A 13,307-nucleotide genomic window follows, 5' to 3' on the forward strand; every position below is an offset into this window, starting at 1 on the left:
CCCAGTCATAGCTCTTGTCCAGCCATGTCTCAGTAATTTCCACAGTATCAAAAAATTTTCTCCAACAATATTAGATCTGATTCATTAATCATGCACTTATTGTATTTCTCTGTTCACCCTTAGTGTACTTACTGTCCTATTCGCTCTCTCATGCCACGCCCAATTTCATTACTCATGCCCAGGTCCTCACCAACTCATCCTAATAATCTGTCAACCCAATCTGCTATGGTTTGAACTCAAGCACCAGGAAGACAACACAACGTTTGGTGATCCATCTTTGTTCCCTTAGCAATGGAATCTCCTACTTCCAGCACCTGTCTGGCCTGCTGTGCACTCCTACTTCCCTCTTAGTATAGACACTCCCTCAACTTTCAAACGACATATCTTGCTGCAGCAGTGCTACTCTGTATTGACACTTGTTGGGGTGCAGATTAGGATTAGCCTCCCTTAGACTCTTCCTTCAACCATGCCTTCTAACTGTTATCCAGCTAGCTGCCTCACAGTCCTGCAACTCCATGCTACCATCCTCTCTCACATTTACCCTAGTCAGTGTCTTTTCAGTGAGCAGCATACTATATTCCTTTCCATATTGCTTATGGATCTCAGTGTTGCCAGCTGCTCATTTGGATCCATTATCAGGGCTTCCAAATGTGAAACACATCTTGCAAGGGTCGGACACAGAAGAGGGCCCCTGTGCAAGAACAGTATATGGACCCTTTGCAAACTAGTAAAGGGTTTGTGACAGAAGTTTAATGCAGCTTTGGAGGTGGAAGTGACTCCCTTACCTAGTAGGCCCCTGTGTGTCAGGGTTGCACCAAAGGTATGTCCACCCCTGCGTCTTGCACAGCAGAATGCACCCTCAAACAGGTCATCAAGAATTGCATACATGCAACCAAATGAACACTGGATGGTGTTGTTAAAAGTGGAGCACATTCATCTAATTGGGATGGCACAAATGGATGATTATGAACTGTAAACAGTAAATTTGTACAAGTCTCTCCTTTGTAAACTCCCAGAATCCTAAGTCAATGAAGTCACACCTAAGCTAAACCACACTTAGAACAAATCACTGACAAGCTCGTTTGCTCGCTATTTCAGACACTTTAAATATAGTTTTAAACTTTTTTTGCAAAAATTTAAGGCACATGTGAAAAAAATGCAGCAAGAAGGAATGCTTTCAATAATTATTAGTTTATTTTATCATTTAACAAAATGCAGAGTAAACAAAAGAGAAATCTAAATAACATCAATAGTTGATGTGACCACCATGTCCTTAAAAACAGGAGCAAAATATGAATTCTTCTAAGTATACGTATTCAAAATTTTTGAAGGAACTCTGCAAGGAAGTTGTTCCAAACATCTTGGAGAACTAACTACAGATCTTCTGTGGATGTCGGCTTGTCAGATCTTTCTGTCTCTCTATGTAATCCCAGATAGATTAGGTGACTTTGAGATCAGGGCTCTGTAGAGACCATATCATCACTTCCAGTACTTCTTGTTTCTTCGTTATGCTGAAAATACTAATTAATTATTCTGGTTGTATTTTTAGTGTCATTAGCCTACTGCAGAATAAATTTGGAGTCTGTCAGACACCTTCCTGATAGTGTATATCAGTCACCAATGACTGCAGCATCTAAGGAGTTGAACTGCTTAGCTTTTGAGCCTCTGCAGTTGGTATGATGTAATAAGGTCTCAAGTTACAAAGTGCCTCAGTTTCATTATTTTGAGTGACAGTTTTGGAATGGATAACAGGTTTTCCAACCATTGATAAATGATCACTAGGAGCTAATTAATCACTACAGCAAGAATCCCATATCTTCTTACTACACAACCAGAGGAGTGATGGCTTCACAGGTGAAGGGGCTGACGGCAATAGATAAGTGCTGTTCTTAGCGCTCTCCATCAGTTCCCCAGAATCGAGCCACCAGTACATATGAGAGAATCCAACATCAACATGTTTTCCTTTAGCATCTCTAGTAATTGTAATATTACTCAGGATCCTTTATAATTTTACATCTTCTCCCCATTCAGATCCCTACAATTTTGGATCATCACATTGGAGTTCTTCTATATTAGAGACTTTTCCTGATTGACACATCAAAGATGGATATGGACAAGGACAAGATGGCCGAGAGGATATTACACCTCACTCTAGAGATCCTCTTCCGGCTTACTGGAGAGGTGAGAGATTATGATGATGTCACATTACACCATTTTTATGTATGAGAATAACAGATGGACAGAACTGGAGAGGTGAGGACTCTGGAAATGTCTGTAGTGAGATTTATTAATGTGTCTCTCCATAACCAGGATTACACAGTAGTGAAGAAGACTTCAAGTGAGCGCTGTCAGGCCCCTGTATCTGAGGGATGGGGAAGAACCCTTAGCCAAATCACTGGGCCTCCACCTCACCCCCTGATACATGAGGACATCGATGACCAGAAGATCCTAGAACTCACCTACAAGATGATTGAGCTGCTGACTGGAGAGGTGACACAGCTGGGAATGCTGGGACATTATACAGTAATGCTATGAAGGGATCTGGGGATGACGATATGATATCGTTGTATGTGTCAGGTTCCTATAAGGTGTCAAGATGTCACCGTCTATTTGTCCATGGAGGAGTGGGAGTATTTAGAAGGACACAAAGATCTGTACAAGGACGTCATGATGGAGGTTCCCCAGCCCCTCACATCACCAGGTAATAGACAGGACTGAATACACTCGGTCTATAATTATCTGTTTGTCAAAAATTAATTCAGTCCCTGTATGTGTTTCCTCCAGTTCTATCCAGTAAGAGGACAACACCAGAGAGATGTCCCCGTCCTCTTCTTCCACAGGACTGTAAACAAGAAGATCTCGATGTTCCTCAGGACCATCAGGTAGATGGAGAGAGGGTGTCATGAGATCTCCCCTATGATGTGTAGATGTCTATGAAGGTCTTGTGCTCAGTCTTGTTTTGTCCACCAGTATTATATGTTTTATACTTGTGTAATGAGAATGGTGGAGATGGCAGGATTAGAGCTGATCATAGATGTGACTTCTACATCTGTCTGTGATTTTTACAATATTTGTTCCAGGATGAAGATCTGACCCATATTAATACTATAGAGACATTTGTAATTGGTGATGAGTGGTGTAAAGAGGAGATTCCTACATATGACTACCCAGGTGAGTAGTAACCACTGGCTGTGGCTGCTTTATTGGCGCAGCAGTCCGGTCATGTCAAAATCAATCAAATGGTCACCATTTTGCCTCTGGATCACTGTATGCTTCTTGATACTTTGAACATTGGAAGACCTTTTGTTAACTGAGACTTGTTTCAGTCAGAGCTTACAACTAGGAGAATCCATCCTACCCCTAGAATTAGAAGGTGCTTACTATTACCTCTTCAGATCTCTAAAACCAAATGACAGGGTATGTAGAAAGTAATGATAATTTAGAAAATAATTTGAAGAAAAACATCATGATGGGCCACTAAGAGTAAGCGTAAGGTAACGATGCTGTTGCCTTTCTAGAACCTTGGAATCTTTTTAGTTTAAAGGGAACCTACCACCCCGTTTTTTAAAAATTAGATAAAAATAGTGTGAAATAGGGGCAGAGCTGGGCTTTACATTAGGGCCTTTTCGGTGCCTTTACACCCCCGTTAGGCTGCCGAAATACCTTTGTGAAGTGGCCGTTTTCTGCTGTCACTCAAGTGGGTCAGGTCGGATGGGCGTGGTCACAGCGCTGTTTGTCCCCCAGGATCCTGCTCATCTTTACGTTGGTGGCGTAGTGGTGTGCGCATGTCCAAAGAAGATCCACTGCCCAGGAGATGAATAACGGCGCGGTCTTCGCTATTCAGCCGTTTACCGGTGGGCGCGGCCATCTTTCCTGTGGCCGCGCCTGCGCAGATGGAGCGCTCTGCTGCCCGGGACTTCAGGAAAATGGCCGCCGCGATCTCCATCTGCGCACGCGCGGAATCCCGCGGCCATTTTCCTGAAGTCCCGGGCAGCAGAGTGCTCCATCTGCGCAGGCGCGGCCACAGGAAAGATGGCCGCGCCCACCGGTAAACGGCTGAATAGCGAAGACCGCGCCGTTATTCATCTCCTGGGCAGTGAATCTTCTTTGGACATGCGCACACCACTACGCCACCAACGTAAAGATGAGCAGGATCCTGGGGGACAAACAGCGCTGTGACCACGCCCATCCGACCTGACCCACTTGAGTGACAGCAGAAAACGGCCACTTCACAAAGGTATTTGGACAGCCTAACGGGGGTGTAAAGGCACCGAAAAGGCCCTAATGTAAAGCCCAGCTCTGCCCCTATTTCACACTATTTTTATCTAATTTTTAAAAAACGGGGTGGTAGGTTCCCTTTAATATTCCTTTTCCTTTCTATAGAAAACCTTAATAGACAGATATGTCCAAATAAAACAGAAAATGTCACAACTGTCTCTCAAGTCGCAGCAAAAAAACGCATATAGAGCTGGTCACATTCCCAAAAGTAAATTGCAGCAATAACTTAGTGTTTTGCGCAGACTAAGAAGCTGAAGAGATTTAGATTCAGCAACTAACACAAAAATCTATATTCTATTTATGTTTTTGTATTTCTTTATGACTTAAATATGCATTATTTGTCCATCTGATTTGGTTCCATATAAGCAAAAAGTAATTAATTATTAGGTTGTCCTTATTCATCGATTATTTTTTATTCTATCTGGTGACAGGACAAAGATGTTTATGGAATATTTTTTATTTATAGAAAAATCTTTTTATATTTGTGCTTGAGATGGACATGGATGGTTAATATAAATATGAGGTGGATTTTCAAGCATACCAAGCCCCAGAAGAAGCTGCATCGCTGAAACTTGACATTGGCTTTACTAGATGCTTTTTGTGCTTTTTTTTTATCTTTGGAAGTACAATAGCATATCTTGCGGTAGGAAGCTCGGTATTGTTGGACTACCCTCTCTATATTCTTTTTAGGACAATAAGAAGGCAAAGCTGAATACTTTTATAACTGGCTGCCGCCGGCACCTAAAACAGCTGATCGGTGTGGGGTCCTGTATGTCACACCCCCACCGATCAGACATTGATAACCTATCCTCCTCTATTTACCATATTTTTGCTTTATGTCAGCAGCAGGCATTTTTCAAACATCATGTCTGTACAGGCCATATTGTTTTTTTAAGCACTTTTGAGCTACTAGTAATATGGACAACCTCTGTGTTTCCACTATTTTCACTAATGATCATAACTTGCAAGTTTTACAGATTTTATATATATAGAAATGTTGTAAAATACATTTTTATGGTTATTTTATAATCGGTTTTATTCTTGGCAGATGACTGTAGGAGATCAGAGGGACAGCTGACATCTTCGATGTTTATATCAGATGACCTTGATATCACACAAGATATAACTGAAGTATATGCCACTATTCCAGATATTCCATCATCCCTTCACAACAAAGATTTATCATCTGATCCTTTTAAACAGGTCCTATCTTCTGATGCATCACAGACTATTGGCAAAATATATAAACGCCACAAAAGGGGCATTAAATCTAAAAATGATCGTACAGCAAATAAGTCATTTTCAAATGCAGAATATGAAGACAGTTTTCCCCTCAATATGTGTTTTGTTACACATCAAAAAAATCACAAAAAGAAGAAAAGATTTTCTTGTTTAGAGTGTGGAAAATATTTTAACCAGAAATCAGAACTAGTAACACATGAAAGAAGTCACACAGGGGAGAAGCCATTTTCATGTTCAGAATGTGGGAAAAGTTTTGCAGATAAATCAAATCTTGTTAGACATCAAAGAATTCACACTGGAGAAAAGCCACATTTATGTTCAGAATGTGGAAAATGTTTTTTCCGTAAATCGCATCTTGTCAGACACCAAAGAGGTCACACAGGGGAGAAGCCATTTTCATGTTCAGAATGTGGGAAATCATTTATAGACAAATCAATTCTTGTTATGCATCAGAGAAGTCACACATGTGAGAAGCCATATTCATGTTCAGAATGTGGGAAATGTTTTAATCACAAATGCTAGTTTTACATTAGAGATGTCACACAGGAAAGAAACCTTTTTCATGTTTTGAATGTGAGAAATGTTTTTACTCAGAAATGATAGTTATACATTAGAGAACTCACACAGTGGAGAAGCCATTTTCATGTTAAGAATGTGGAAATTGTTTTGCAGACAATTCAAGTCTTGTTAAACATCAGAGAAGTCACACAGTGAATAACACCTGCGTATAAAAATAATCGGCCCCATTCTCATCCAGAAAAGTGGTACGATTTTTTTCATCACTTGTCAGCCGTATGCAGTTTGTATGCAATACGTTTTTTTTACTCAGCAGCTATTAATAATTTACAAGATGATTTACAGTTTCTTATGCTAGAGAATTGCAATGGATCTGAAAAAATCGGATGTCATACTAATGGTCCATACGGCATCAGATTTCGTGGTGAAAACGCAGCTTGCTGCTATTTTGTCTCATGCCGAATACAGCTGAGAACAAATACACAAATTTACACTGTCTCATTGAATAACATTGGTCCAAGTGCAATTCAATTTTTTCTCACATTGCACTCGTCCGATTTATACGCAGTTGTGAGCAAGTCCTTAGCCATGTTCATGTTTGGAATATAAGAAATGTTTTAGCCGGAAATTATATTTATTTGTTTATTCTTTATTAGAGAACTCGCACAAGGGAGAGGCCATATTCATGGTCAGAATGTGGGAAATATTTTAATCGGAAATTATCTGTAGTTGTACATCAGAGAAGTCACACAGGGTGTTATGCTGTAAGAATCAGGCTGCACTCAGATGTCAACCGAGTGCAGTCCTATTTAAGTGCGACGATTCAAAGAGGGAAAACGGAGAGTGGACCCTCTAGACCGCGACGACGAACCCCTCACGGACGAGCTGACCAGATAGACCGCCCCCTATACAGGGAGCGTTAGGGGCAGGCCCGTGAGGGACTATCGCCATGGAAGCTGGAGGACCAGGACGGGAGAGGACCAAGAAGAGGCGGAGATAGTAGGACCACAGGATAGGTGAGTACTGCAGAGAAACAGGACTGATGGGAAAAACAGGACTGATGGGTAAAACAGGACTGATGGGTAAAACAGCAGCAGTACAGGGACTGGCGGAGGAACTGAGGAAACGCAGAGGCTAGCAGGATACAGGAAAGACAGGATAAACCCCAAGTCAGAGGGAAAACGAACTTCACAGAGACTAAGAGTGGCCAGGAACACCTGAAGGAACAAATGATAACCAGGCACAGAGGGACGGCAGGAAGCAGTTTAAATACCTAACGACAGGGTAGCACTTCCAGGTAACAGACCTCCAGAACCATAGAGAGAACAATAAGGAGGACCGACTTCCGGGTACTAGTCCTCCAGGACCATAGAGGAGACGAAGAGGAGGAGCGACAGAAGATCAGAAGTGCACACGCGCAGCACTGAACCTGGTATGCGCGCGCACGAGAAGCAGAGGGCGGGAGCGAGCGCGGAGGGAGAGACGCTGACTGGGAAGGCGGCAGCAGCGGTATGATACAGGGGAGAACTTGAGAATCTCTTTTCATGTTCAGAATATGGGAAACGTTTCACCCACTATCCAGATCTATACGATCTAAAACTCACACACAGAAGAAGCCATTATAATTCTTTGAAGAAAATGTTTTACTTGAAAATCATACACTGCTCAAAAAAATAAAGGGAACACTAAAATCCCACATCCTAGATATCACTGAATGAAATATTTCAGTTGTAAATCTTTATTCATTACATAGTGGAATGTGTTGAGAAGAATAAAACCTAAAAATGATCAACGTAAATCATGACTAATATCTCACGGAGGTCTGGAGTTGGAATGATGCTCAAAATCAAAGCGGAAAATGAACAGTAACAGGCTGATCCAACTTCAGTGGAAATGCCTTAAGACAAGGAAATGATGCTCAGTAGTGTGTGTGGCCTCCACGTGCCTGTATGATCTCCCTACAACGCCTGGGCATGCTCCTGATGAGGCGGCGGATGGTCTCCTGAGGGATCTCCTCCCAGATCTGTACTAAAACATCCGCCAACTCCTGGACAGTCTGTGGTGCAACGTGACGTTTGTTGATGGTGCGAGACATGATGTCCCAGATGTGTTCAATCCAATTCAGGTCTGGGGAAAGGGCGGGCCAGTCCATAGCTTCAATGCCTTCATCTTGCAGAAACTGCTGACACACTCCTGCCACTTGAGGTCTGGCATTGTCTTGCATTAGGAGGAACCCAGGGCCAACCGCACCAGCATATGGTCTCACAAGGGGTCTGAGGATCTCATCTCGGTACCTAATGGCAGTCAGGCAACCTCTGGCGAGCACATGGAGGGCTGTGCGGCCTTCCAAAGAAATGCCACCCCACACCATTACTGACCCACTGCCAAACCGGTCATGCTGAAGGATGCTGCAGGCAGCAGATTGCTCTTCCTGATGTCTCCAGACTATCATGTCTGTCACATGTGCTCAGTGTGAACCTGCTTTCATCTGTGAAGAGCACAGGGCGCCAGTGGCGAATTTGCCAATCCTGGTGTTCTGTGGCAAATGCCAAGCGTCCTGCACGGTGTTGGTCTGTGAGCACAACCCCCATCTGTGGACGTCGGACACTCAGACCATCCTCATGGAGTAGGTTTCTAACCGTTTGTGCAGACACATGCACATTTGTGGCCTGCTGGAGGTCATTTTGCAGGGCTCTGGCAGTGCTCCTCCTGTTCCTCCTTGCACAAAGGCTGAGGTGGCAGTCCTGCTGCTGGAATGTTGCCCTCCTACGGCCCCCTCCACATCTCCTGGTGTACTGGCCTGTCTCCTGGTAGCGCCTCCAGCCTCTTGACACTACACTGACAGATACAGCAAACCTTCCTGCCACAGCTCGCATTGATGTGCCATCCTGGATGAGTTGCACTACCTGAAGCATTTGTGTGGGTTGTAGAGTCCATGTCATGCTACCACGAGTGTGAAAGCACAACCAGCATTCAAAAGTGACCAAAACATCAGCCAGAAAGCATTGGTACTGAGATGTGGTCTGTGGTCCCCACCTGCAGAACCACTCCTTTATTGAGTGTGCCTAGATAATTGCCAATAATTTCCATCTGTTGTCTATTCCATTTGCACAACAGCATGTGAAATTGATTGTCAAACAGTGTTGCTTCCTAAGTGGACAGTTTGATTTCACAGAAGTTTGATTTACTTGGAGTTACATATTGTTGTTTAAGTGTTCCCTTTATTTTTTTGAGCAGTGTATTTTGTTGACCATGAAAACAACTCAAATGGAGAGAAAGTAAAGACAGATAAGTAAACAAAAAAAAGAAAGCAATTTAGAATTTGAATTATAATTCAAAATATATGAAGTTACTAATAGATATCTGTTATCCAAAAATTAAAAAATCAAATTATCGAGTAATATTATATACGTATTGAATATTCCAATTTGTTTTATATACACTAAATGGACAAAAGTATTGTGATGCTCATATTTCATACATTCTTATAACCTTACTTTTTCATTCTGCTATACCAGAACCCTCCTACATAAAAGTCAACCAACCACCTACAAAAAAACTAAATACAATTTTGTTCCCTTTTAATATGTTTAAACAAACATCTTTTTTAATTTATATTAGAATAACAAATATGTTTATATCGCAGATTCCTTATTACAAATACGATCCATTCCTTCTTTGTAGTAACATCTGGTGGGATCCATCCTTTTTTAAGTTACTTTCCGTGCTAAGTATAGTAGTTTTTCATCATCATTGGGAACTTATTCCCTTTTCTATACTGGAATACATAGGGCCGGTTACAGGTTTTTGTGGGCACCATTACGACCGAGAACTATAGGTATCGTACAATGCCAAAGATTTCACTTACTTCTTACATTACCAATTGGTATCTATTGTAAATTCTACAATAGGTCAGAAACCGGATGGTATAGTCCTCCATACAGTATTATGGGCACCACATAGCGCTCCATACAGAATAATGGACCCCATATAATGCTCCATACAGAATAATGAGCCCCATATATTGCTCCATGCTGTAAAATGAGCCCCATATATTGCTCCATACAGGATGATGAGCCCCATATATTGTTCCATACATAATATGCCCCATATAATGCTCCATACAGTATATGATGTGCCCCATATATTGCTCCAAACAGAATGGGCCACATATAATGCTCCATATATATTTGGCCCCATAAGATACTCCATATATAATGGGCCCCATAGACTGTTCCATATGTAATTGGTCCCACATAATGCTCCATATATAATTGGCCCCATAAGCTGCTCCATATAGAATTAGCCCCATAAAATGATCCATATGGAATTGGCCCCATAAGATGCTCCATATAAAATTTGCCCCATAATACGCTCCATATAGGATTGGCCCATAAGAAGTAACATATAGAATTGACCCCATAAGATGCTCCAAACGTTAAAAAAAAAAAATGAAATACTCATCTCTCCTCGCTGGCAGCTGCTCTGCTCCAGTCTCCTCAGCATCTTCCAGCTCTCCGTGCTGTGACTGTTCAGGCAGAGGGCGCACACTAGTGACGTCATTGCGCCCTTTGACCTGAACATCAGTCAGGAGATGCGGAAGACACCGCAGCACAAGAACAGGGAGAGGTGAGGATCCCAATTACCGGGTGCCCTGAGCAAGCAGGGGGCCCACTCGCGGGTACAGGCACGAGGCCCCCATAGTGCTCTGGTGTCCCAACGGTGAGTGGGTCCCCCTGCTTGCTCAGGGCCCTGGCACTTGGCCGAATGCTGATGCCGGCCCTAGGAATACACATATTATTGGGTATACCGGGACATAGATTTCAAACACTACATCAATTGTTTCAATAACCTGACCCCCCAAAATTTACATTTCAAAGCATAACCATAACCTAAGATAGGTATCCCCCAACTTAATATGATGCTCAGGATCATTTGTCTTGTCTATCTTTGACAATACCTCTGGTATCAAATGAATCCTATGTATAATGACAATGGTAATATTCTATACTGTGGATTTTTAAAAGCAAAAGGTCTGAGTATTCTAGATCATTGTTCATTATAGTGCTTTGGAACAAAGCACTATACTGTTATTCCATCGTGGATAACTTCTTCTTATTCTTCTTATTATTATTCAGTCCGCCCGTAATGCGGCCCGAACCGCTTCACTCACAGACTCCAGTGAGGTGTCATTTCGAAGCCAGCGTCCCCAAGAGGTGTGCTAAGTATTTTTTGTGTCGATCGGATTTGTAGTTTTGGCGCAATTTGCGTTTGAAAATGTTTTTTCCCCTCATTGTAATGCATTTCAATAGGGAAATTTTCCCATAGGTTATAATGGCCGGGTTTCTGAGGCAATTTGAAATGTACCTGCCACCTGGCTGATTAGCTCATTGATATGCGCAGTCAGGCCCAGTTACTATGCCAACGCCTGCGAACTGTACATGACCACACCAGCACAGTTTTGCCAGATAATATCAGCTCTTAAAGTGATAGCACAGCACAATTTCAAAGCACTATCTGTAGTCTTATTATAATTATTGCCCCGCTCACCAAATCGGACCCAGAGTGGCGCCGCCCGCCAAATCGGACCCAGAGTGGCGCCGCCCGCCAAATCGGACCCAGAGTGGCGCCGCCCGCCAAAACGGACCCAGAGTGGCGCCGCCCGCCAAATCGGACCCAGAGTGGCGCCGCCTGCCAAAATCGGACCCAGAGTGGCGCCGCCCGCCAAATCGGACCCAGAGTGGCGCCGAACGCCAAATCGGACCCAGAGTGGCGCCGCCCGCCAAATCGGACCCAGAGTGGCGCCGCCCGCCAAATCGGACCCAGAGTGGCGCCGCCCGCCAAATCGGACCCAGAGTGGCGCCGCCCGCCAAAATCGGACCCAGAGTGGCGCCGAACGCCAAATCGGACCCAGAGTGGCGCCGAACGCCAAATCGGACCCAGAGTGGCGCCGCCCGCCAAATCGGACCCAGAGTGGCGCCGCCCGCCAAATCGGACCCAGAGTGGCGCCGCCCGCCAAATCGGACCCAGAGTGGCGCCGCCCGCCAAATCGGACCCAGAGTGGCGCCGCCCGCCAAAATCGGACCCAGAGTGGCGCCGAACGCCAAATCGGAGCCAGAGTGGCGCCGAACGCCAAATCGGACCCAGAGTGGCGTCGCCCGCCAAATCGGACCCAGAGTGGCGCCGCCCGCCAAATCGGACCCAGAGTGGCGCCGCCCGCCAAATCGGACCCGGAGTGGCGCCGCCCGCCAAATCGGACCCGGAGTGGCGCCGCCTGCCAAATCGGACCCGGAGTGGCGCCGCCCGCCAAATCGGACCCGGAGTGGTGCCGCCCGCCAAATCGGACCCAGAGTGGCGCCGCCCGCCAAACCGGACCCAGAGTGGCGCCGCCCGCCAAATCGGACCCAGAGTGGCACCGCCCGCCAAATCGGACCCAGAGTGGCGCCGCCCGCCAAATCGGACCCAGAGTGGCGCCGCCCGCCAAATCGGACCCAGAGTGGCGCCGCCCGCCAAATCGGACCCAGAGTGGCGCCGCCCCCCAAATCGGACCCAGAGTGACCTCAACCCTGAGGGGCTACAACTACCAAACCAGCGCCTGAGGGGCACCCAAGTGTGAAAGTCTTGCAGGGGCAGCCCAGGCACCATTCCAAAGCACTATCTGTAGTTCCTTCAGGACATACCCATCTAGTTTATTGTTGATAATTCTTCCTCCCATTTACTTTTTGCATGAGCACAGGTTGTCCAATCCTTTTCCACATTATAGTATTATGTAGCCAAAATACCATTCTCTCTTTACTGCAATTTCTCATTAACAAAGCTGTAACCTTTTTTTTTTTTTTTAATATATCCTTTTTTCTCTCTCAAAAGCGAATCTGTCAGAAGGATTTACCGTATTACCCGAAACTATTTATATGTGCATGCAGCTCTTTTATGGACAGGTCCAGCAATACCTCTACATGGCCAGTCGGTTACTGAGACATTTGCATTTGAATTGATAGGCTTAAAATCTACCATAGACATTTGCATATGTCACTCCAGCCTGAAGTCACACAGCATAAAGACTGTAAGTCAAGTGAAGTTGCACTGGGTGGGGAATATAGCTGAAGTGAGAGACTTCAGTTCTACAGTCTCATTTGCATATCCATTTAAAGGGAATCTGTCACCTCATTTTTCGGCTATAAGCTGCGGCCACCACCATCAGGGGTTTGTCTACAGCATTCCGTTTTTTTAATGCTATGTCGCGGCGACCAAAAAAGCGTAATTCGGGCTTT

The 13,307-nt window shown here is 44.4% G+C and overlaps 2 protein-coding genes across 2 annotated transcripts in view; both read left to right on the forward strand.

The window, feature by feature from the left end:
- LOC143767509 (uncharacterized) overlaps positions 1 to 13,307 on the forward strand; it is a 95,985-nt gene that overhangs the window by 53,009 nt on the left and 29,669 nt on the right. The window contains exon 9 of the mRNA XM_077255904.1: positions 5,675 to 5,986. Within this exon, the coding sequence (XP_077112019.1) occupies positions 5,675 to 5,986 (312 nt within the window). The remainder of the gene's footprint in view (positions 1 to 5,674; positions 5,987 to 13,307) is intronic.
- LOC143767458 (uncharacterized) overlaps positions 1 to 13,307 on the forward strand; it is a 158,723-nt gene that overhangs the window by 2,502 nt on the left and 142,914 nt on the right. The window lies entirely within an intron of this gene.

This window comes from Ranitomeya variabilis, chromosome 4 (assembly GCF_051348905.1).
Source record: "Ranitomeya variabilis isolate aRanVar5 chromosome 4, aRanVar5.hap1, whole genome shotgun sequence".
Classification (NCBI taxonomy): Eukaryota; Metazoa; Chordata; class Amphibia; order Anura; family Dendrobatidae; genus Ranitomeya; species Ranitomeya variabilis.